We start from the raw sequence: 26,539 nt of genomic DNA, 5'->3' as shown, positions 1-26,539 counted from the left end.
AACCCAGGACACTGAACAGCCAGTTCCAATGTTAACCAGTCACCGGCCATGGACCACAAACCACCTGCTTCAGCACCTTCCCACGCTGAACCCAACCAGCTCCATATGCCTCCTTCTGCAATTCTCGCATGTGTTCATGGTTTCATAAGAAACAAATTGTAACCTCACCCATGGTACTTTTCCAAGGGGATATCATAGAATCATAAAATCATTTCAGTTAGAATAGACCCTCAGGATCATCGAGTCCAACCATAACCTAACCCTAGCACTAAACCGTGTCCCTAAGAACCTGATCTATGCACCTTTTAAACCCCTCTGGGGATGGTGACTCCACCACGTCCCTGGGCAGCCTGTTCCAGTGCCCAACAACCCTTTCCATGAAGAATTTTTTCCTAATTTCCAATCTAAACCTCCTCTGGCACAACTTGAGGCCATTTCCTCTCATCCTATCACTTGCTACTGAGGAGAAGAGACCAACACCCTCCATGCTCCAACCTCCTTTCAGGCAGTTGTAGACAAAGACGTCAGTTTGTCTCCAGCTGAAGATAAACTACCTGGGTGCAGGATTCACATAAATACTCAAAAGCCAGCACTATAAACTCACACATGGCAGTTGTAAGTTCCAATATGCTTGAACAAATCAGACGTAGCCAAAACGGTGTTCACCGCGTTTGCTGTTCCCTACGTGGCCATACAAATTTGAACATATCAAAAGATAAAAAAGCTTCATAAATTATCTAAATCTTTTAAAGTGTTTCAGAACTGTTTAGTCCTAACAGAGAATTTCTACCTCTCCCATCTGAAACACTGAAGCTAAAAGATAATGCAAGTGCTTAACAACCATTCTAAACTCAAGGGAGGACAAAGCTGACGCCATTTCCCTGCATAGGAACCACGAAAGAATTCGAAAATCGGAATAAGGCAGACACACAGGTAAGTGTCACAGCTCCTACAAAGAGCAGTTCTGATGTGCAACACAATGGCTTTATCACAGCTCCCAAATCCTTTGTTGACTTTTTAAACAAAGACCACCAAAGCCAGTTCTTTGCAAAGCGTAAGATCTGGGGTGCAGCAGCACAGACACGTGGGTTTTGTTCTTATGTCACCTCCGGCAGGACTGGAGCACAGAGCAGAAGCTGCGGTCTGTCCCCAGCACCAAAGGGGACACATCCTTGAATTCAATGCCAGTGATATAACCCCGTCTGAAATATCCTCATCCACATTCACTACAAAATCCCAGACACTTACAATCTGGTCGGTGCTAAGATGGATTCTCTCTTCCAGGCACCACAGAGGTGTAAATCCACTGACAGGTATTAAAAAAGGCATACATGAAAGGAGAAAGAGTCATCACCAGCCACAGACTCCCCTCTCCTTGAGGGCCTGGGATCGCATCAAGACTTCCAACTGGATCAGTAAAACATGTGAAATTCTTAATAGAGGCGGCAGAACAAATTGCAAACTCGGAGACAAACACATACGTAGAAAGTGGTTTCATCAGTTTATTGCTTTTTGCCAGCTGAACTTTGCTGCCATTTCACGGATGGTCAAGTCTGTGCAGTGTGTGCGACCCTGGAGAACAAGGTTTTAACACAAGCTATGAAACTGGTGGGAAAACAATCTAATTATACATGAACATAATTTGAGCATTTGACAGTAAATACAACACCTCCAAAAAGCTATCAGCATTTACATTCATTGATAATATTTTTAAGTTACTGAGTAAAGGAAACCAGTAAGGGATCAAGTGCTTTGAAACACGTACTCTCAGTGTATCCAAGATGTTCTCCCACCACACACGTTCTGAAATCTTCCAAAATTTCACTAATACCAAATGAAATTAAAGTACTTTGCTTCCAGTTTTAACACCAGGAGAAAATAATTAGCACGTTTTAATATATTAACTAAAAGACTACCCGTATAAAACTCTTTGCACATGAAATACTTTTAAATTAAACAATATAATTATTATACTTACAAGACAAAACGTAGACTAGAAATTTATTGCTAGTACAAAAATCAATGTGTTTCATGGAGAAGTCAGATTAACATTATTGCTGTAAACACAAACAGTGCCAGAGACAAAAATGCGATTTTCAAATCTGTTCACCATCCACAACCGGTTTTCAAGAATGTGTAGGTCCATGCATCTTAGGAAGGATGAGGCCCCCACCTTTCTTCAGAGTTCTGCTTTATGATCTGGTATCATTTTATTGCCTTTTAGTATTACAGCCACAATCAGTCTGCTGCTTCTGCGTTATAACATTAAGTCTTTCTTCATGGAAAAACCACCCAAAAATAAAAACCCCAACCACCCTAATCTTGCTTTCCCATATCAGTACTTTTACAGTTTAAAACTATAACGATATTCATATCTTCACCCATTAATAAAAGGTGGGAGCGTTCACCATGTGGAGAGTTCCAAGACTATGAACATGTTTCTAGGCCAACCTTTGATCAATTTGCTCAACAAGCTTTCACTCACAAATAAAGCATTTTTCACATACTGTAGACTGAGTCACAACACTAGTCAGCGCAAACACAGCCATAGCTACTACTCGTAACAAAATGAACACCCAAACCTTATAGATCTGCACAGTCCAGTTTCTTTGCAATGCACTGATTTCCAGTCACAAGAACATACATGTTTTTTTACAGCATGCTGCTTTCAGCGTTAACCTTGCTTACTACTAGATCAACCTACTCACTCAAAGTGATTTTCTTAACTTACACACACTCACCCCATTGCTGACTTAAACTCCACCTCTCCCTTCAATTAAAAAGCCAAAACTAGAGCTCATAAGGGTTATCATCACTGTAAACTATTAAGGTTACAATATCTGTAATTCATTATGTAAGGATCATAAAGTAAACCAATGGAAATTTTAGCTTAATTATAGATTCTGTTATTGCTAAATGGAAGATTTATACAAACCAGTGTTTTATAGAACCAGCAATTGTCACGTCACTCAAACAAAACGGGGAGGGGACAGATTTTGTGTTAATGTCACTTCTTTAATTGGGGTCACTGAACTCTGCTGCAAATCAACTACTTAGAAACATTCATCTAGGTCTCAAGGAACAGAAGTGACAAAAGATTTGATTCAGGTGACAGTCTCCTACTGGCTAAATCCTTTCGTAGTGTGCCCTGGGTGCAAACACCTCATGATAAAGCAGGATTCTAACCCAATATATTAACGCATCAATGATTTTAACATCAATCGTGAACACTAAAGTACTTACTTCTCAGTTGTTGCCACAACAGTTCCTTTTTCTTCACCTCCACTCCCACATTTCTCCTCCACCTCCCCAAAAATATGAGCACAAAACCAGAAGAATATAAATATTTGAGGGGGAAACGGAACGCTCAAGTTGCAAGAAATGAAAGACTTGAGAAGCATTCACCTTTCTTTTCATGGTACGCATGAAAAGGAGTTATACACCAAGAAATGGATCGACAAAATCAGTAGTTCAGTGAAAAATAACTTGTATATCTTGTTAGACAACTCAGGCTAGCGTTGTGCGTACAATATACACCTGAAAACAAAAACTCTGCTTTTCTTCAGACAACGAAAAACATTAAATATTTTAAATTCATCTTTTTCAACTCCAAGTTCTATTTACACAGTTATCCACAAAAATGTGCAAAGCAAAATCTGACACCAAAATCAATTTAGAAGTCCAACAAATTGAACTTGACGATAAAAATGGCAGCAGAGATTCCACGGCCGTTCTAGACACACTTTAAAGAACTACTGAAGACAGTGAAAAAGTCATTCCAGCTGAACCTCTGGAAATGGACCAAACCCAAACCAGGGCGCACTTCAGTCACTAGCTGTCTGTGCTGCAGAATTCACAATGTATCCCGCCCGTCAGGTCTTTGACCACTTTTTCTTTGATGAGTTTTTGCAGGAATTTTGTTTCGCTGGTCACGTTGTGCATGGTTTGTCTGTTCATGGCGGCCATGCAGAGGTTGTTGTAGTAGTGCAAAGGTGTGCTGGGCTGATCCAGGTCATAGCCAAACCCTGCTAAGCTCACTTCGTCACACAAATGTGTGGCCAGGACAACTGCTGTGACCCCAATTGTAGGTACATTCTGAAAAGGGAGGAAAAATAAGCCTGCTGAATTCAAATATATTCTCCTTTGCTAGTTTTTAGAAACACTTTACAAAATTTAATGGCTTTACCTATTCCCTCTCCTCACTTAAAACTGAAATCAATTAAATAAGCCAACAATTAAAACTTAATTTCAACTAAAACTAAAAATCAACCAAGGCCTGGACACCTTCCTGTGTAACCTCATCTGGGTGTTCCTGCTCCAGCAGGGGGATTGCACTGGATGAGCTTTCCAGGTCCCTTCCAATCCCTGACATTCTGTGATTCTGTGATCAAGCAAAACTAAACTTCAGGGCCAAATACTCATTCAACTTGAGCAGTTGCCTTTAACAAGACTTTTGGCTGTCAACATTAGATTTATCATTTTCTGTGAAGGCAAGATGCCCTATTACTATGTTAAACCACAAGTGAACCCTCACTCCAAACACTCAAACAAATCCTGACATGCAGTTAAACTTGACATTTCTTGATGTATTTTTACTTCAGTCTTGAGGACCAGGCTCTCTGACAGCATTCTTCAGAATATGACTTTTCACTGAAGAACATGTGAAGAAAGCCAGTATATCACAATACATAGATGGGTATGCTATATTATTTTCATAAATAAATGTGAGAAGCTCCTTCAAACATTTGTGCAATAACACTACCATTAAACGCTTTCATGCAAAAGGTGAAAAGATGACGGTTATTCAGTGTTTTCCGTAGTTCAAGAGAACTGGTGACATCCAATTTCTCAAACAAATAATCAAAATAACAAAAATGCAGCGTATCATCAAATTGAGCCACTCAACACTCCATAGTATTGCTGGTGAAGGATGTAGAGGGGGGATATACCCATCCAGTTGCTTTGAACATGCTTGCAATTGCACCAGCTGGCAGGTTGCTTTACACTGGCCCAGTTTCCATATTCTGCTTTCCCTGCAGCTGGAGACACATCTGTCTACAGCTGATTACTGGTTTGACTTAACAGAGCTTCTCTTAACACACTTAAATATTCAAAACATGCATTTGATGTATGTTAACACCAGTCACAATGATGTGTGAGTGAACACGCTGCACTGGAATGAATTTATGTCTCACCACATGTGAATGCTTTGGCAAACGGGCCACTTCATGTCAGCACGCACAGACGCAACACCTCATCTGAAAAGGTGAGCTGAAATCCTACTCTGATTTTGCACAAGAAAATACAGGAGTCTTCTGAGAAAGTGTTAATTTCCCTATTACTTGAGACCAGCTCTGAAACTGCGCAGAGGAACTATATTGAAGGAAGAGCCAACATTTTTTTTTTCTTTCTTATTTTACTTTGTATTTTACAATCTCCTCCTAAAAAGAAACCTCTTACCTTATCCCAACCCCAGAATTTTGATCGAGGTTCAGGGAACTGTAAAATGTCCAAAGCCGTCTCTTTGATGATGACTGGATTCAGAATCCGAAACTGCTTTGACGTAAAAGGAATTTTCTCAGCAACCTCCTTCCAAAAGAAGAGTCGCATCCACAGAGGCTAAAAGAAGGAAATAAATAGTTCAGTAAGGGCAAACTCTGAGACTGCAAAGCGTATGGCAGACAGTACACAAGTTCTATAATTCATCACTGATTCTGAGAAACTCAGGAAACAGATCATAGCTAAGGCAGTTTAGGAATTCCAGTGTCCAGCTCAAGTGACTGACCTAGAAAAGGAAAACATCTTCAGAGTATTTGGAATTGCAGAAAAGGGAAAAGTTATTTATCCTGAGTATTTGACTGCACTTTGTGTTTAATTAGTCAACATAACCACCAGCACCTCCAGGTTCTTTGGACCTTCCCCAGCACAACTGAGCAGACAGCAGTAGTTAAAGTGCAAAAATGGAACCAGAGGTTTCCACAAACATTAACCAGGCATTCTGAATCAAGCACTGCATTTTAAACAATTTTGCCTGGCCTTTGAAGTGAACAGCAGCTGTTTGACAGCATCCACCCAGTGATACACGTAACAGTTCAGAAGAGGATTTACACAGGACTCAGCAAACTAGATACTCATTTCATGCCACTTGCGGTCACTTAGAACCATATTAATGGGAAAACAACACTAAATCAGGTTCATTTTACAAATCTTTCCATAATAATGCATAACATGAAGCCACTAAGCAAATGATGAAACTTATACAGCTGCAACATAGACCTGTATTTTTAAACAGGCGTATTGCTACTCTGACATACAACTCTACAGCAGCTTAAACTGATCAAATCTAGGTTGTCACGGTCCCACCTTCCCAACCTGTGATCTGAATGAGTTTACTAACGTACTAATGCCTGCACAGAGAGCTGATCCAACAAACTGCCTCATATTTGAAAGGAGAAGTACATTCTCAGTTCACAGATTCACAGAGTGAGACAGGAAGGGATCTCTGGAGGTCATCTGGTCCAACCCCCCTGGTCAAGTAGAGGCACCTAGGGTTGGTTGCCCAGGATCATGTCCAGGTGGCTTTTGAATAACTCCAAGAATGGAGACTCCATAACCTCTCTGGGCAACCTGTGCCAGGACTCACAGTCAAGAAGTGTTTCCTCACATTCAGAGGGACCCTCCTGTGTTTCAATTTGTGCCCATTGCTGCTGGTCCTGTTACCCAGCACTACAGAAAAGAGCCTGGCTCTGTCCTCTTTGCACCTTCTCCTCAGGTATTTATGTACGTTAATAAAATTTCCCCTTGAGCCTTCTCTTCTCTAGGCTAAACAGTCATGACCCTCTCAGCCTTTCCTCATAGGAGAGATGCTCCCATCCTTCAAGCACCTTCACGGCCCTGCGGCGGACTCTCCACTATGCCCAGTCCCATATCAATTCCCAAAACTGTCTCTGCACCAGCAAAAACACCAGAGCAAGGAACGAGGTGGGAATGAGATCTGCTCCTAAACCACACAAAACAAGAGAAGGTTCTCTTTTTCATAAAGCATACACTTCACTCTTGTGTTGCAAACGCCAAAAAGCATCTTTTAATGCCCCCCAATCCAATTTTAATAGAGAAAGCCATCCTTGGCCTAGTCATTCTTCAAAATCAAACCTTAAAACATGAGACAGCCAGACAGCTTGTAAAACAAGTTAGGGATTCAACTTAAGTTAGAGAGATGATCATCACAATTACCACACGGCTGCAGGGAAGGTCACAGACCAACACTGTCTTGTCCCTGGTTAAAAACGAGTCAGGGAGCAGAAGTTCTTAAACTTGTGCAAATTTGAGCATTCTGGAAAATCTCCCCTCTATGAAACTTACTCAGATTATTCAAAAGAAGGCAACATCCCTGCACACACTCTCTAGACTAAAGTGGTAGTAGATGGTCATGGTCAATATTAAACAGACCTTCCAGATGTTCTCATGTCATGTAAAAAAAAAAAACATCGCAGAATTAAGAAGGGAACTTGGAGTACCTAAAGTAGCTTGTATCAACTTGTTAGAGAACTCATCAGGCTTTCTTCTAAATCTCTCTCAATAATTTAGAGCACTTGTTTTCAACCTGTAGTCAGAGGAACCTAGCAACTGGTTTTCAACAGAAATTATCTGCCTCCAAACTGAAAGAGGTGAAAACTACCAATTTAAAGAGAGTTGGGAAACACAGAGCCCTCCTACAAATTCCTTAGGAATCTCTGCACTTCTTTAAGTACTCAGGGAAAAATAAACTACCTCAATTTTGGAACAACAGACAAACGTGAACTAACAACTGTGATGCTTCGACTACCCATTAACTGCATCTATGCCTGTTGTAGCAGCACAGACTTGAGCTGTTAAAAGAAAAAAAAAATAGGACTGGTATCAAGAAATCTCATCTCTATTTCAGGCTCTGCAGACTTCAACGAGTCACTTAAACCTAATGTAAAATGAATTCCACTTTAGTCAGCACTCGATATGTCACGTAGCTCGGTGAAAACAACCAATATCTGCAGAAAATATCTATCAGCATGAGGCCTCAACATGAATGCTGGTACCAATTATAACTACGAGACATAGCTAAAAAACCACAAGGTTGCATAATAGAAGCGGAAGCAACAGATCAGCCAGCTTCTTAAGAATTAGAAAAGGAAAAACAAACAAAAAAAATCACAGGCAGGTAACACTGCTACAGTACATACCAAGGTTTCGTTTTTCACCATTGCTTGAAGCCAACTGAAGTCAACACTTTTAAACAAAACAGCCACAAACAAGCTAGCAGGAGGATACTCATGTTCAGAAAGGGGGGCTCCCTCCGGGTAAGTCATCCGTATAGTAGTTTTGTTACCAACGTGATCTGTGTATCCCTGAACTGGTGCATCATTTAACCTAAATAAACAAACATACACAAAAGGGAGAGAAACTGTATTTAATAAGCACAGGTTACAATCTCATTAAAACATCAGACACTAAGCAAAGTACTTATATCTGGCCCACAGATTTTTAACAGAGTATGTTCTCAGTATCTCCATGTTCCTTGCCTCACAGACTCATCCATCCATTATCTTTGAGAGGAAGCCAATTCTATTTCTGGATTAATTGGCACAAGTTCAAAACTTCAAAAAGAAAAGCTTTAATAGAAAAGTTAAAACAGTGCTGCAGAATTTCACATTCAGCCCTTTGTGCCAACTCAGAGAGGCTTAAAAGGGAGAGAAGACACACAGGAAGTTTCCTGCATTATCTTTTTAGATATAAATATATTTACACACACACAATTATTACACACAGAAAGGCATTCAAATTATCCCTTCGATGCAATGTAACATAATCCCATGGGTTTATATCCTTCCAGATCATCAAAAATTTCAGGTGCTAGCACACTGCTGACAAGAGCAGCATCATCCAGCTCCATCAAGTTCTGCAGAACAGCTTAAGTCCCGCAAACTTTTCTATATCAACAGAAAATTGACCTTTACATTGCCATCCTAACTCCAGAGAAGTTCTTTGCCCCTCTACATGCTAACAGGTTTCTTTACCTTCGTATAAGATATATCAGCTCACCGTATCAAGTCGTCCCTTTTTAAGAGGAGCAAGTCTTAGTTTACAAAGCAACTTGGGAAAAATGCTTGTATTAGAATTTGTGACTTTACATGATTCAAAATACAAAGGAGAGTTCACACAGTAATGTTTAGAAGGCACGAATACAGAGTGTGTATTCATGTAATTCAAACAGAAAACATGAGTAATCACTGAGGGCTCACACCAAGCTCGTAAAGATAAAGAAAGATAAGCAAGCTATACACTATGCAAACCAACTGTAGGCTGAAACACCAATTAATTTCTATTATGTTTGAAATAGCTGTTATTAAAAAAAAGTCTTCAAATAAGCATCCCAACTAACCAAGGGGAAAAAGACATACGTGAGTCCTAAAGCCTATCTCTGAAAGCTTAAATATATGAATGGATAAAACCAGGATTGTCTACTTGGCTATGATTTCACCGGTTTCTTGCTCATTTCTGCCCATATTTTTTCAAACCTGAAGCCCACAAACAACTACACTGAATTCCTGTCTTGTGAACAAGACAATTTATTTTGCTCCTAAGACTTCAAATTCCATCAAAGTCCCAGGCAAACTTCTCAAAAGCCCTTTCAGAAATAGTCTTACAAGTTGCATAAATGCTGGCGATACTTTCCCCTTAAAAAACAAAGGCAGCTCATAGTTGTAGCAGTTGGAATTAATAAGGGAAATACGTACCTTATGACAATATCAAACTGATTCAACAAGTGACCCAGCTCTGATCCATGAAGAATTCCACCACTGCCAACAACAACACAACGCTTACAGTGTTTTGACTTCAAATCTTCTGGTAAATCATGTTCAGGTAAGAGTTCAAGGAGATCTTTAAGCTTATCGAAGTACTTGTAAAATCCAAAAGGAGGTCCATATTTAAATAAAGCTTCATCTTCATTTATATCTTTTCTTACAAAGGGAGATATGTCCATGCTGTATTTCTCCGCAAATAACTTCCCCATCTCTTTCTTCACATAAGAAGGCCGGCACTGTTCCTGCAATGCAGCGCTGGCGTACTGTTGTGCTCTCTAAAACAAATCATAGATGATTTCAGTCAGGAAAATCAGCTTCAGGAACACACAAAGCCCTCTTAATGCAACTCACCAGCTGACCACCAGCAGTTCAGCAAACACAGCAGTTTATAAAGAAAGCTGCAACATGGAAATACAAGATATTTAAAGCATTCACTCAAACACAGACACTAACTAATGCAGGGTGAAAACCTGAAAAGGAACATCTCCCCATCCAATCACTGAAATCTGGATAGGAGCTTTTCTAAAGAACAAGCTACTAAAAGAGATAAGTGCCAATGAGCCATCTGAGAGCATTTGTACTGTTACTTAAAACAGATTAAAAAATCTAGACGTACCTCTGCCCACCTAATTCAGCAGCAAGCCAGCAAGTGGAATTCTACTCCTCTGCTCAAATGCATGACCCAAGTTCTGCCTGCATGAGGATTTTACCGGAGACACGTCCACTGGGTAAAAATTCTGTGAAATGGCAGGCTGGACTTGCTTACTAACCAAAATGAAGCAACTTCTTCCAGAAGTATTGCTAAAGTGGTACTGCTAATGATTAAAACACAACTTTGAAAGGAATGCAAAGCGGTTGTGGTTCAGGTCTTCTTTCAAAGACAAGTCACCGAAATAAAAGTTCTGTATTGCATAAAAAGATGAGGCTGTCAGATAAAACTACAAACTGATGTGTTTCATAAAAACAAAAACACAAACACACCACCAAATTATGCATGTATGTTTTTTAGAAATCTGTAGTGGGAAGCAGGTACTGAAGTAACAAAGAAAAGAAATAAAGGTATTACTTTTATCAGTGTAAAATAAAATTGTTTTGCATGTTCTTTTCCCTGATACAACTCTGCTGATCTTTCCTCCACTGTACTAAAAGAAACCATGAGGAAGCACAGGGTCACATAATCAAGACTGAAATCTAGTGCTCAGTTCCCCTTCTGTACTGTTAAGGGAAGTGTGTATCTGGGTGCACAAGGAGGGAAGTTGTGTTGCTTTTATTTTAAATATATATATATATATATTTTTTTTTTTCTTTTTTAAACAAGATTGTTCTACAGAATTGCCTCTGCCACCACTGTAACGGTCTCTGCAAATGGGGTCATAACCACCACACTTCTTTCCGGGCAAAACACAACTGAGCAACTTCACGCTGTACTTTGTGAGCAAGAGTCGGTGCTTAATTAATGGCAATCACTTGACAATTGCCCCAGACAACGTGCAATCAGCTACTACCTAACTAGATAGAGAACAATGCTATTTCCTCATCCTGCATCTAACACAAACAAAATGAATCATGAGACAGAAATAAACAGAGCCCATGCAGTCTTTAGGTTTGCTCAGCTTAAGGTGGTCGTGTTCAGAAGCAAGCATATGTTATTGAGAAAAGAAATAAGTCAAATAAGAAGTAAAAGGGAGACAAAGAGGCTCAGAAAGGGAAAATATGCACTGAAGAAGGTGGGGGAGGATGGACATGCAGTGATGCTAAGATAAGACTACCTTAAATCAGGGCTTCTGCTCTAAATTGTGTCTTAGCATTGAGACATTCACAGACAGAAATGTAACAACTCTAAGCCAAGGTGAGTATGGAGCAAACAGGTGAAGCAGCAAAGGCAGAGAAATGTCAATGAGAATGCAGAGACAGCTTTATTGGCATCTTACACCAGTTTCTCTCTGCGCTTCTGTTGTCACTCCACAAGAACAAAAACCAGAAGTTCTATGGCATGAAATGAAGCAAAATGTATTTTCTTCTCACAGGGTATTTCCAGCATCTAGTTCTTTGCTTTAGACCCCTGTAACTCTTATACTGTCAACTAGAAACTTTTAAGCCAATTAAAAAAAAAAAAAAAAAACAAAAACAAAAAATACCAACCCTTACACGATCGAGGTCCACATATGGCATTTTTGTTCTGTCACATTCTTCAGGGCCAAAATGTAACTTGAGGATATAAAGGAAGCACCCTCCAACCACACACAGTGCAAGAAGCCTAAAAATAAAACAGGAGGGTGTAGGGGTAGGAGAGAAAAAAAAAACATCCAATCATTATTTTTTTCCAGTAATCCATCCATTGTTAAATGAGTATTTTTAAACAAATTGTAGGCAGTTGAGGAACATCAGGTGAATACCTATTGCTTTGTTCACTGTCTTTCCTAATTCTTCAGAGCTATCTGCAGGGAAGTACAAGCATGTATAGATCCTTCGATAAGGAAAACGTCGCATACTGACACTGATTTATGCAGTTCTATGCCTGCATCATATAGGTTAAATGTATCTCTGATGGGTCAAACGCTCTCCCCACACAAAGAAATCAAAAGTGACTTTTGTTTTCCTACTTTAAAGGGCACTGTTATTTTAAAATGTGTCTTTTTCAGGCAAGTTAAAAAAAAGAGAACTTCAAATTGCAAGATTTTGGGCCAATGACCATCACTCATATGCAAAGCTTTCTTCATTCTAGACTGCCAGTGAGTTGAATTTAGATTATCTGGTTTATCTTGAGAAGGCTAATTTAATTATTACATTCCCCAGACAAACAAAAGAAAAAAAGCACCTTTAAAATTGAGTAATACAGACTATCCACATTTTTGATCTACTCATCTCTCATTCCTAAGGAATCTCACGGTTGATCTTCAAGTATTCACTTGGCTCATTTCATGTCTGAACTGATTTGCAAAAATTACACCGTTATTTGGTTAGAATTGTGGTTGTTGCTCAAGTATGTTGTTCAAGCTTTATTAACGATTTTCATTTCCTATGGCTTCCTAATGACTGGACATTCGTTTAAATGTCTTAAAAAACAGACAACCTACTAAGCATTCAGTGTTTCTCAAAACTCTTTCAGATGAAGTTAACACAGGTTTCCAAGGTTTGGGTTTTTTTTAAGTTTGTACCATATGGGCTGATAGATGCAATCATGGCACTTAATTTGCAGTATGTGCTGCAAATAAGGCAGCCACTGGAAAAGCAGCACTGTTCTCACATCTGATTTAACTAAATTATATTCTGCACTGATAGGGGGTCTAAAAACATCCATCAGCATGTTGGGCTTGAGCTCCTGGAAACCAGCTGTGTGGCAGCAACAGGATTCACAGGGGATGAACGAGGCTGGTTTTCCTCTACAGAGGTTTATCAAGTATCTCTAGATTCAGCTGGGCTGCACCACTCAGGTGCTCAAAACACCAGTGGATATAACAGTCTACCCTTGTGTTGCTTTAAGCTTTAAGACCTAATATTCATATGGCAAAGAAACATCACAGTAGTGAGATGTTTTAGTTTAAAATACGGCTCCAGATGTACATGAGCAAACACGCATTAATTCCAATTTGATGTTAACCTACAAGCAATGGAGTAAAGAAGATTTTGTGATGGAGCATTCCAGGAGTCTTCATGAACAAATTAACTATGAGAGGACACCTCCCCAAAATACCCACTAAACATGCACTGCTCTTCAATTTCTTCAATTACCAGACAAAAAGCCTCAACTTTTATTTTTTTAATCCAGATAAGTAACAAAGACTGGAAATACTTCTGAGTGTAGTATTGGGATCTAACACTGGCTTGGAGAAATGGACACCACTATTAGAGAGCCTCCTCAAAGTGTTTTAGGTGCCCCAGGCCACTGTCTAACCCTCCCTTCAGTTCCTGCGGCAATCTCAGCCCTTGATTTTTGCATCCTTTTTGTAACTGCCCAGGCTCAGGGACAGCAACTGCCATAATGACACTTACTTGCGAATACCTTTTAAAAACCAGCTTCGTCTTCTCATCTTCACGCACAGCCACCTTACACCATTGCACAGGAGGCAAGCAATCACTTTTCGGCTTCACAGGGTTATTGTCACTGAGCATTGCTGTAAAAACAAGAAAAATAATCATCATAACCTTTCCTGAATAGAAAAAAGTTCATAGAACATTCAATGACTGTTAATTTACCCTTGGTGTAATTCTTGCTGTTTGTGTCGGAAATATTGAACCACTCCCGACCTCCTTGTGATCAAGAACATACTCATTTCAGATGCACTGCCAGGACGTGATTCTAAAAGTACATACATATCGCCAGGTATAAGTCTTTGTACTCTTCATCAGCATGAAGTCTAATAATTGCAACTACATCAGTTACTGTCAAACACTAATGTTTGATCTTCAAACACCATTTTGTTTAAGCAATTATCAGACTCTGAACAGGAAGTAAAATCTACACAGCATGCTCATCCCTGAATCCAAGTGTCCAAATATGACACTACCTTGATCCCACCCTCAGAACTGGAGTCCACATCTTGAGTCAACTCCCTGGTTTCCCTGAGGTTAAGCAAACTTGTCTCATCACCAGTTTGAATCTAGTGCAGACCTTTTCAGAAGCCCCAACAACATCGCCAGCAACTTCAACAGCAAGTACCAAGGAGGGTGGGCAGGAAATTTGGCCTGGTGCTGTAAGCACAAGGGCAGTTTCTGTGCACAGCAACACTGTAAACCCAGAAGGAGCTCAGAGTGCTCCCTCACAGATGGGCAAGTCACTCCTTATCAGCTAACGAGAAGCTATCTCTCCACTTACCGTTTGTAAGCTCCCACAAGTTTCTATCAGCATGTTTAAATTCTGATTTTGGAAAGAAAAATGAAAGCGGGCACATCAGCTTCTCCCAGGCTGCTGCAGTTAGTAGTTAACCGAAGATGTGAGCAAACAAGGAAAGGCCATGCAAAGCCTACTGGCTTTGCCCTGAAAGGAGAAGGGATGTGGCCAAGGGTATTTCCTGCCCTAGCGACCTCCACGGGCAGCACTCCCTTTACTCCCTTTGAGCAGCCTACCATGCAAAGATACAGCTCGGTCCTCCACCCTACTTGTTCCCTTTGATCTCGCTCTCTGCTCTCCACTGCAAAGACATTCACACTCTTCTGTTCTACTGCCAAGAGCTCCATCTCAAGAACTTTAAAAAAAAAAAAAAAAAGCAGAACTAAGGGAAGGCTTTTATCTAGGGACAATCTTCCACATTCTCTTTTCTGCTCAACTTCTTTTTATTTTATATGGCAATATGACCCATTTAACTAGCCTCTATTGCCACTTCACCACACTGTTTGTTTGGAGAAACAATCAATGTTCTTAAACACGAGGATGAAGGAGCTGGTAAGATAGAAGCACACTGAAATTTCAGGGCTATCTAATTCAGAAGATGACTCAAAGTCAACATTAGCCATCTCAAGTCCTGAGGTGCAGACAACAGTTAAGTGATGCTTTCTGGAGTCACCTGCAAGTGGCCATAAACCACAAAACAGAGCGAGGCAAAAAATAATAATTAAAAAAAAAGCCTAATGGTTTTTGCTAGCAGAAAACTTCACCACTTACCTCAAACATGCATAACTTGGTTATTATGATACTACTAAACTCAAATTACCCACCTAGTTGTGTTTATTAATTGCACACTCTAAGCTATCACATCCCAATACTCTAAAAACCTTTTAGTGAATCTGGAAGCATTGTACAAACCAGAGTCGGTACCATTACATTTGTCTTGGAACAGCATAAACCAAGACCCAAGGGGTGACAACCCAAGGTCCCCCAGAATGCTAGCAGTTAAGTTGGAAACCAAATCCAGCTCCAGTCATCCACACAAGCTGTCAGGACACAAGACAGCAGGTCACAGGGAACCTATCAAGTCTTACAAGCTCATTATTTCCTCAGAGCAGCATCTCACCCTTACTGGCTGCATCTATACCACTGAATAAAAACAGCACTGAGGAGCAAAACTGGCTGTTGACACCACCACCCCAGTCATCTGCACTTCAAGTCCATTTTGCTCTCAGCTAAGATTTGCAGCAAATCAGTCAAGTCCACATGGGTAAACACCTAACGTGCATGAACAAAATGTGTTACAAGGACCATACCGTAGTGCCAGTTATGGATCACCAAGGTGAACTGCTCCACCTTGACATGTCCAGTGCCAATCCAGCAGGACTTAGACAACCGCCTTACATTCCAGGTAGGACACATGTCCCTCCTGCCATACTACGCAGACAAGACAACCAAGCACCTCTCATCATTGCACACGATGACAAGTGGCACACACAACAAGCGGCAATTAGAGGATGCTGTAGAGGAGAGTGCAAACAAGGTCTGCAGACCAGGTGGAAACTCCAGGATTACACCACGTACCACAGAGAGTACCAATGGCAAGATGACCGCAGAGGAGACCGGCTCAGGCCAGCACAAACAAGGGACACAGCATGGTTTGGCAAAAGGGAAGGGGTTTGCTCACCAACATGGATGGCTTATAGCAGAGATGTGATCGCTGAATACTGCATTTGCCTAAGCTATGACATACGTCAAAGCAATAATTCCATCTGTCAGTTCCACAAATCTCTCTATACACAGCGGGCGAGAAGTATAAAATTGAACTTTTCTTTTCCAAAAAAGAAAAAACAAACAAAAAGCAGGAAACAAGCTTCAACCATTCTCACTATAGAACAATGGAGGTAATAACTCTCTCCTGCGTAAACAACAAAAACAGGCAACTTGATCATAGTCTACAGGAACTTAGAATGGATTCTGCACAAAAGCACCGGTCAGACCAGGTACCAGAGGATTGTGCCACCACAAAATCATTGCAACAATGTCCCAAGTGACAACATGAGGACTGGCCATTGTACTGGTAAAATTTATGAGTGAATACACTCCAGATTAAGCACATATTTTCCAGTAGTTCGAATCAAATCCATAATGTTTTACAGCCAGAATTACAAGGATAAGGTTAAAGCCTCACCGCCTCTGCTTTGTTCAAAGCAGATTTTTAGTTCTTTGCAAATTAGTCTTTCCTGTGCTAGGACCCGGGTTCTGTAGTAATTTGACAGAAATGCTTGTGAAAGACCGCTCAATGTATAGAAAATTGTTTATTGCCGAATGGCACTAACGTACTTCTGGAATCATCCTGCAGCATGGAACAACATGGCAAATCTCCTCCGCCACATAAACCGTCAAAGAAGAGTTTTGCTCTGCGAACAGCACTCTTTTAATCAGTTCCAAGGGTGAGAATTTCCTACTACAGAACTGTATGCAGAGATCCTACAACAGATGCACTTTTCCTGAAGCATTTTGAAACAAAAAAGGGGAAGCTGCAAGAGAACTAAAAGACAGAGAAGGAACAGAGGACGTGGAGAGGGATGAACACAGAAGGGGATTAACAAGGAATTTGAGACTGCACAAAAACAGCGCTACCTGAAAGCCTTCCCTGACTGTGAGCAAAATAAATCCCAGGCAGCCCCAAATGGTTGTCTACCTCATCCTGGATGTGCAAACAGGAAAAAGGAAACACCACGGATTTAATTAATCACCTCAGCACATCCTTTCTGAGTCCAGCCCTTATGATTTAGTATGCTCAATGGTTTTGTTAATTTTGTTTTCTTTATAACAGAAATAATGTCAGTTTTCATTTCATTTGCAACTTCAGGTTGACTTTTGACAGTTGTTTACTTCAGATGATTCCTTGCTAGATCAAGTCTATATATATAGATAGGCAGACAGACAGACAAAGTCAAAACACATCCATCCAGCAGAGCATTTGTTTTTAAAGACTCAGGGTTTGATCCTGCACTCTTATCTATGTCAACAAGCACCTTCCACTGGCTGGAATGGTTTGAGTGTTCAAAAGGGCAAGGTTGGTGCTAACAAGCACCTAAGAGCCCATCTGTCCCACAGTCTTCCTGAGCTTCAGAACAAACCTGTGAGTTTACAGAGAGAACCACAGCAGTTAAGAAAGCAAGGACCAAAGACAGGCTGTGCCTACAGCATCCAGATTCTGTTGTTTGAATGCAAACACCATCTCCAAACATCAATACACCCTTTCGGAAAGGGGCAGTTCTACAGTTGTTTTGGGAGCCATGAGTGCAAATGTCTCTATCTGCCTACAAAAGATGCCTCAGTAGTAATGCTGTATTACAATCACATTTTGCACTGACATTTCCATAGCTACTTATCATGGTGTAATTAGTGTGGACTCAAGGGACTTAAATTTGCTTTTCATCTACTGAACTTAAGTGATTTGTGTAAAGCTGCTGCTGGAGCAGTCCATCAGTAGGAATACACTCCAAAGCTTTTTGTGCTGCTCTTCTACTCACCATAATTTACTTATGTCTCATTGTTATTCTTACATAGACAAAATTTCCACACTTGGAATATTTCAGAAGCAATTAATTTAAGTCTTCAGGATGTCTTTTTATGTGAGAATGCAAAAAAAACTAAAAAGCAGCATGTGTCATGTTGTACATTACCAGTGTCATGTCCTCAAAAATCATGTTTGGTTACGTACAGCACCTGAATTTACTCAAAGACAAGAACAAATCCCCCATTGTTTTGAGTGCCAACAGTGTCACCAGGCATGGAGACACGACCAGACCAGCCTGCGTACAAGCGCAGACTGACGCACACACCTACAGCCCTCACCAGCCTCTTTAACCCCCCAAAACTGTAATATCCCACGCAGGGGATGTTTCCACTTACCTCCTTCGCTCTACCAATTCAAGCGCAATCCAGCCTCCCCACAAACCAAGGGTCCAGTTAACAGCCTCCACAACTGAGCTCAGCATTTTACGTGGGCAGGTACTAGGTTCAAATTAACTGCACAGGCAAGGACCAGAGCCACAGAGGAAATGCTGGCAGGAACAGTTACTGTCAGTCGGTAACTCTTCATGCAGAAACTTCTGTCTCAGATCTACAGGAGCAGCTGCACGTAGGGCTGTTATCTGCCACCTGCAACTCGACTGGCTCTTACCCAAGTCCATGGGGAAACCACCCTAGGCAAACCACTGCTTAGAGCCCAGCGGGACAAGAGGAAGAAATTTTTGACACTGAGGGTGGTGAAACACAGTTCCAGGTTGCCCAAAGAGGTGGTGGATGCCCTATCCCTGGAGACATCCCAGGCCAGGCTGGACAGGGCTCTGAGCAACCTGATCTGGGTGAAGATGTCCCTGCTCGTGGCAAGGGTGGCACTGGATGAGCTTTGAAGGTCCCTTCAACCCAAACTATTCTATCACCTTCTGTTCTACAGTTGTAGAGCATCTCATATGTAACCTCAGTGTACACCGAAGCTCCAAGTAACTGAAAACACAAATTAACTGCCCCTCTCACGGTACCACCAGAAGCAGGAGGAACAGCCACATTTAGAAGTCATTCGCCAGGCAGCTCATCTCACAGTCTTGTTGCACAATGCAGCCTTTGAAGCTTACGCAACAAGATCAAGAAGCTTGCAGTGTAAAACCCACAGCAACTGAAACCTGAAAGTCACACCTGTAAAACAGAACTACTAATCAAATGCAATAGGGCTCAAGCAGGCAGTGAAATACAAGGCAATACTAATGGAAAAATATCCAGAAACACTTGCTCATTTCATGTCCTCTCCTTTAAATCAAATTACTTAGGAAACATATTTTTAGAAATGGTAAATGATATAACAAAAGCCACTTGGTTTTGAGTAACATTTGTGCTTCAAAAAAAAAGACAAAGTTAAAAGGCACAGAAGATTTTTTTCACATGGAACAAACACGAGCAAGATCTTCTTCATTGAGATGTTGTGCGTATTTTTAATATCGGTGATGAATTCTGCATGAACTTCCTGTTCCAAGGCCTTTTAAAACAACAGAAAGACTCACAGACATACTGCAAAACTTTATGCAAGGAGTTAAAAGAGTGTATTTAAGAAATCTTAAACCCATTACAGATTTGTTTCCTGGGACAAAGTTGGGAAAAACAGATGACAAAAATTAAGTGACAACTACAACACTAATGTCTGTGATTACTTGTGAGAGTTGTGCCCATGAAAAAACGACACATTTTAATCTATGCTCATTATTGACCAACTAGATATTAATTTTCATTAAGGCTTTCAAGACTGATAGAATATTTGAATAGAACATTATTCAATTTATGTAACAACATAAAAAATAGTTTGGTAAAATTTATAGTTAGGACTAATTTTGTTTGCTTCTGCAGTCTGAAACCCATTGAGATCAAACATAAGAGCTGAGGTGTAAAAAAAAAAAAAAGTTAAAAAAAGAATGGTTAATTGGATGGCAGTTTTTCTGATTTTTTTGGTGGTGGGGGAGTTTTTTTGAAATAGAAGTTTCTAAGCTAAGCTTAAGCCAAACACTTCTCCTCCTCCTCCTCCTTTCCTCGTCTCAATTGCCCTTATTTTTGACAGAGGTTCCACGGAACCTGTCTCAGCTGCTCTGGGGAAGCCACAGGCAGTGCAGGAGTTTGGGGTCACATGCACAATAGTTTGGATCTGCAGATCCTCTGTGTTTCTCACTGGGTTTCCTCTGCTCCTCTGTGCTTCTTACCAGCTCACCTGCCCTGGCATGGGTGGTCCCCAAGTCACCCAGGGTGTATCCCCTCCAGGACTGTCCCTTCCAAGTCTCCTTATCAACCCACAATACCTTCCTACGCTTTCAAACTTCATCATTGCTTCACTGGAAACAATAAATCACAACTAAAGTTTTGCAAATAATCTACCTTGTTTAAAAAATCATAACAAACCTTTTTTTTAAAAAAATCAACAGCTGTGCAATCCACTATACATGGAGGATTCTGCAGTTGCAAACATCCTTATAACTGCAGTACAGCAGAGGTATTTTTATCAACCCAAAACATGGAATATTTCTTAAAGAAAAACAATTTGAAAACCTACTCTCTCATAACTTAACAAATTATTATTAAAAAAAACATAACATATGAGCTCCTCTAGCAAGAGGCACTCAAGAAACTGCACCCCAGTGAAGGACTGCCTCAATTTCCAGTGACTTCTGCAGACAGGAATCCAAATATTTAAGCCAAATTTTAAACACAGGTTTTACAGACTAGGAAAGTCACTAGAAAAATTGCCCAGATGTTAAAATTTGGATTTCAAACCTATACAATGAAAGTAAAAAGCCTTCCATATGAATGGGCCTATTTGCCCATAGTGACAAAATAATTGGGAAAAAGCAGGGAAAGAAGAAGAACAGACAAGTTATCCCAAAGGAACAGTTTTCAATATGGAGATCTCTTTCTATAACACAATTAGCATTGAAATACCTTCTTTTAGACTCATGTTCAACGGCACATGACAAAAACCCCCCAAAATCACAAGCATGAGGAAAAATTCCAGAGCTACTGAAGATCTGAGGCAGACTTATCAGGGACACGCTGAGGCACGAGAGACTCTTGAGTTATAATGTGCAGCAATGTGTTAACTTTTGGGTATTTATCTTCAAATAATCCTTTGATCATCATCCTACCACTTCCTAGCAGAAATAGTCACAAGACATGGAAAGACAGCAGCCTAGGAGCTGTTGCAGATTAGACTAACAGCTTCTCAATGGAGGAAAAACTGGAACTAAAGTTAAAAATTAGAGACTTCTGTCAGTTATTCTGTTGCAACTATCTAAACCCCACAGTAAAGTTGGTATTGAAATATATGTAGGTATTTGATAAACTTTTGAATATTAGCTGCTTAGCACCTATTACTGTTAGATCGAAAAAGCAGACATGCCTGTTCTAATTAACAGTAGAGCCCGTTGTTTCCGTTTATTTAACAGTCAATAGAAAGATGATCACAGAAAGAAGTTTAGCCTATAATAGGGTTATAAGCAGCTACAACAGGACACTGATTGCATTAGCACCTAATGTGTCTTACAAAATGACCTTTGACTAGTAAGGCTTTTCTAATCAGACAATAAAAAGTAAAAACCAAATTTTTTCTGTACAAGCTGCCATTTGGTCAAGATCCATCTCCTCAGAAAATGAGGACATAACAGTGAATCCCACACATGTGGACACAACTGGCAAAAAGTGAAACAAGGAAGAAATTATTTTCAGAACACTTGGCAGACATTCCCAAAGGTACCAACAGGACAGCAGGTGGAAATTATTTTGCCTGGAGCCAAGAATACCAGCAAGAAGCAATCGTACCTTAGAGGCATCAGCATTTTCCATTTTTTTGCCTTATGATGCTCTACTTGTACTTTCTTCTAATTTTTTAATGGCTCATTCCTACATGCTCTTTGCAAGATCAACCACCAACTCATGAAATCATTAATTAACTTACATTATTGTGTCTATTTGCCCTATCTTTTCCTGTAGGAAGGATACACATGGCTAAGTTACAACTTGCTCTTAACCTCGAGTCAGCCAGACAGAACATAAAAAAATTGGTTCCAGCTCAAATCTGGTCCAACTTAATTAGAGATATTCAGAGTGTAACATCATCACTTCCTTTCAGCAGCATTCACGGGAAGCTTTTCGGATATTAATAGTGTCTGCTAAAATAACATTATAGGCAAAGAACTCTTAGAAGGGTTCTGAATGTACAGGGATCCCTCTCTTGACTTCACTTCTGCCTTGCCACCCCCTTCTCTAGTAAAGCTTTCCAAGTTTTTCTAAGCTTTTCTGTGAAACCTCTTTTAGTAAGGAACAGCTCTAAAGTGAAGAAGAGCAAAAACCCATCATGCATAAACACAAGAAATATCAACAAGCACCAACACTGAGGTCAATTGTATGGGGTTTAACAAGGCCGAATGCCAGGTCCTGTACTTGGGTCACAACAACCTCAGGCAGCACTACAGCTTGGGGAAGAGTGGCTGGAAAGCTGCCTGGCAGAGAGGGATCTTGGGTGTTGATCAACAGGTGGTTGAACATGAGCCAGCATGTGTCCAGGTTGTCAAAAAGGCCAACAGCATCCTGGCTTGTATCAGGAAGAGTGTGGCCAGCAGGACTAGGGAAGTGATTGTGCCACTGTACTCAGCACCGGTGAGGCCCCACCTTGAATCCTGGGGTCAGTTTTGCACTCCTCATGATAAGAAAGACAGTGAGGTACTAGAGAGAGTACAGAGACGGGCAATGAAGCTGGTGAGGGGTCTGGAGCACAAGTGTGATGGGGAGCGGCTGAGGGAAGTGGGACTGTTCAGCCTGGAGAAAAGGAGGCTGAGGGGAAACCTTATCGCTGTCTACAACTACCTGAAAGGAGGTTGTAGCATGGAGGGTGTTGGTCTCTTCTCCCAAGTAACAAGTGATAGGACAAGAGGAAATGGTCTCAAGTTGTGCCAGGGGAGGTTTAGATTGGATATTAGGAAAAAATTATTCATGGAAAGAGTTGTCAGGCATTGCAACAGGATGCCCAGGGAATTGGTTGAGTCACCATCCCTGGAGGTGTTTAAAAGGCATTTAGACGAGGTTCTTAGGGACATGGTTTAGTGCTAGAGTTAGGTTAGGTTATGGTTGGATTCTATGATCCTGAGGGTCTCTTCCAACTGAAATGATTCTATAATTCTATGAAAACAGTACATGAAATTGGGATTTTTCTGACTCCCAAATGAGTCACAGAAAATCAGTGCTCCAGCCAGGCAGGAAGGACCATGTGAGTTAAAGCATTGCTGTTTTGAACAGCATGGTACTAAAAAGATAGGTTTATTTCTTGCAGAGGAAGCTTTTGAGGTTCCCCTTGTCCCTCTCCACTTTTTTTTTTTTTTTTTTTTTTTTAAATGCAAATCCCAGTCTTCCCTTTTATGTTATTTGTGTCAGAAACAGTGGCCTGTCTGCTTGAGGTGTTCAGAACCTGAGGTCAGGCATTCCTCACAGCATCTGCACGAGCAAGCACGCAGGAAGAATGAATTGCAGCATAACAGCAGGCAGCTGCTCCTCAGAAACCCCTCCGGCACACATCTCACGCGCCCCTTTCCGCAGCGCATCCTCCTCCCCAAACTCACAGACCCTGCACATTTGCAAGTGGTGCTCTGCTCCACTAGTTTGAGGAAGAGCCACCACCAGGACAGGAGGAAGAGAGCACAGCTTATCAGCACATCACCCACCACAAGCTGGGTGAGTTCATCTAGCACAAAGTGGAAGATATTTCTGAGCCCCTGCAAGAAAGCCAAAATGAATTAGGTCTTTGCCCTTACACAAGAAGTTTGAGGAATAAATCTTCCCTAAAAGAAATGGTCAGAAAAGATGAGGCATAGCATTAATCTTTACTGGGCTAAGGAAACATGCCAGAAGACTTACACAGCCAAGAGGTTTCATATTACATCTGAATTATGCAGCAGAATAGCACCGAACAACTGGTAATTATGGAACAATGTTAACAGTACAGCAGCATTTTTATCACAGTATCATCTAACACTACAAGAGACCATGGTAAAAATCACACTTGAGCCTACGGAATGAAAAGAGGGGATGTCAAAAGTCTCCCATGAAGAAAAGGTTTAAAAATAAATTGCAATATAGCGGAGGATGTTATTGTAACTAATTTTAGTGCTTAACTTCTGAATTCAAGACTTCAGGACCAAACAGGTTGCAGAGAGACCTAGTGGGTCAGGTGAAGGAAGAGCTGCTCCCAAGGAGAACAGAGCTCAGCTTGTCTTCACAAAAGAGGTTGAGAGTTTCTCCTTAGATACACCAAATATGTAAATATGAAAGTCAAAAGCAAACAATTCAAACAAAAGGACGCACAGATGGAAAAAGTCATCAATAAATATGGGCTACACGCAAAAGATTCCTGAGCAGCAAAGGAATTACTCCTTACCATAGGAGTAACGGAAAATAACAGCCAACACAAGTTTTACGGAAAGCCGTTAATAATTTACGAATGATGTTACAAGAGTTGCCTGCAACAGGGGAGATTCCCCTATGATCCAGATGTTCTATGTCCAAATTATCACTGTGTTGTTTCGAAGCACTGGATGCGCCCGCTGCAGAAGCTTTGAGCTGTTGTGTCTGAGCTTCATTCAGATTTCCTTGCAATTTGAAAATCACTCCATGACAAGTTTGAAGCATTGGCTGGCTCTTGTTGGGTAACATGGCCTTTATAAAAACTCAAGACCTACTTAAGTTTCCCAGGACCTCATATCTAAACAAAATAACCCCCTCTCCAAACACCTCAACTCTGCAGCAATCTTGGCACATTCTGCATCTATCACCTAAACAGACGTATGTAAAGCAAACAAAATTAAACATTCTTAGCTCATTTTCCTCAGTGAAAGGAAGCTTCTGCTATTGCACTTTGTCTTCCCACATCCTGCCTCTAGTTGCCCATCAATCATTTGGTCAATTTAATCAAACAAAGGGAGAACGCAAAATCTGCAGAAGTTCCAGGAACCCAGAGACAGGACAAGCCGGTTTCTCATCAGCCCCGAGGAAGCAGCCAACACACCAAAAAGCTCCTGTGCACTAACTCTCAGCTGCATTTTGACCTTTCAATGAAACTCCCTGTGTTGGTTGCCTCTTATCGGGTTAGCAGAGGGCTTGGGAGACAGCTCAAGGTTTCCTGCTGCATGATCTAGACAGGAGATAGTAACCTTGCTGCAGTAAAACAGATGGAATAACACAGTCTGCTGGACAACCGCACACCACTTCTGAACCGCATCTGTACTGTCCTGTCACAAGCTGCATTTAGAAACATTTATCCACTTTAGACACATAAAGACTGTTTATCTAAACAAGTTTTCCTTAAGAAAGTAAGAAATATACATGTTTATTTACCCTTTTTCTCAGAATGAAGCAAAACCAGCCATTTGCCTCAGGAAAGCTGTTTACCTACAGTAGTCTTATGAGCACTTTCCATTCATTTCTACAACTAAAGATAGCTGCAAAATAAACACCTTTCCTCCATCAGCTTTATATTTTGATTTTATCTACTGGGAAGAAAAAAAAACTCAGCACAAAACTCTTCTTCCTAAGTAGCGCTGAAGAAAACAAAAATCTTTTGGCAGCAACAGCACAAGTCCTATCTATTTCGCATTTATCGCTCCCAAGAAGGGAAAAAAAAAATCACCCTTTAAAAGGCTATCGCAACCTGCAGACAAGCAGAAGCCTAGAAATTTTATTTCAGAAAAACAACTCCAGACAGCCCCAACTACATTCCTCTCCCTCCCGGGGGAGGCCCGGCACAGACCTGACTCCCATCGCCCATCTGCTCCCGCTAAGCCCCCTGGCCCGCCGGCTCCTTCGCTTCCCCGGGGCACCGGTAGCCACGTCCGAACCGCTCAGCCCCGCGGTGGGGTAGACATCGCCGTCCGAGTGTCCCCAGAGGCCTCCGGCCGCCCCCGGCCCTCCGAGGAGCGGCACGGAGATAACCCCAGGACCCACCCCCCCCTCAAAAAATACCCCTGAACGGTGACGCCTTCACGCCTCAGCTGCACCTTTTCAGCAGCGCTTCTGAGAGCGAAGCCCCCTCAGCACCAGCCCCCCCCTCAGCACCCGCGCCTCCAAACCGCCCTCCCCACCACTGGAATAACCACCCGCTCCCCCTCCTCGAATTACCCCACCCCGTGGGCGGGTCTTTGGTGGGTCTCCCCCGGCCCGCCGCCGCCAACCTGCTCCGGGCTCGGGCCGAGCGCTTCGCCTCCGCATGGGGCCGGGGGCGGCACAGCCCCGCCGCAGGTAACGGCTCCGCGGGGCTGACGGAGGGAGCAAGGGGGCGGGG

The 26,539-nt window shown here is 41.4% G+C and overlaps 1 protein-coding gene across 10 annotated transcripts; it reads right to left on the bottom strand.

Moving 5' to 3' along the window:
* Nucleotides 1–1,478: 1,478 nt before the first annotated feature.
* ST3GAL5 (ST3 beta-galactoside alpha-2,3-sialyltransferase 5) lies at nucleotides 1,479–26,539 on the bottom strand. 10 transcript variants are annotated; one of them, XM_065837559.2, is made up of 7 exons: nucleotides 26,382–26,539; nucleotides 13,843–13,954; nucleotides 11,982–12,096; nucleotides 9,771–10,114; nucleotides 8,217–8,403; nucleotides 5,461–5,619; nucleotides 1,479–4,095 (listed from the first exon to the last, which is right to left on the bottom strand). In XM_065837559.2, exons 1-7 carry the CDS (start codon nucleotides 26,464–26,466, stop codon nucleotides 3,832–3,834), a joined length of 1,266 nt encoding a protein of 421 aa, XP_065693631.1. In that variant the 5' UTR covers nucleotides 26,467–26,539; the 3' UTR covers nucleotides 1,479–3,831. The 10 variants fall into 10 exon arrangements, with proteins under 10 accessions (XP_065693631.1, XP_065693632.1, XP_065693633.1 ...); XM_065837560.2 differs by having other exon boundaries at nucleotides 11,988–12,096; XM_065837561.2 differs by having other exon boundaries at nucleotides 26,430–26,539.

The sequence above is a fragment of the Patagioenas fasciata genome, chromosome 4 (genome assembly GCF_037038585.1).
Source record: "Patagioenas fasciata isolate bPatFas1 chromosome 4, bPatFas1.hap1, whole genome shotgun sequence".
NCBI lineage: Eukaryota > Metazoa > Chordata > Aves > Columbiformes > Columbidae > Patagioenas > Patagioenas fasciata.
The sequence above is the reverse complement of the archived record's forward strand: the minus strand, read 5'-3'. Positions and strand labels throughout refer to the sequence as shown.

Excerpts from the sequence above, each read along its gene's own strand:
- ST3GAL5 (XM_065837559.2), bottom strand. The coding sequence starts at position 26,466 with ATGCGGAGGCGAAGCGCTCGGCCCGAGCCCGGAGCAGGTTGGCGGCGG. Across the intron at positions 13,955-26,381 it reads ACCAAAGACCCGCCCACGGG|CAATGCTCAGTGACAATAAC; the intron begins GTGGGGTAATTC and ends TTGTTTTTACAG. Across the intron at positions 10,115-11,981 it reads TGGACCTCGATCGTGTAAGG|AGAGCACAACAGTACGCCAG; the intron begins GTTGGTATTTTT and ends GATTTGTTTTAG.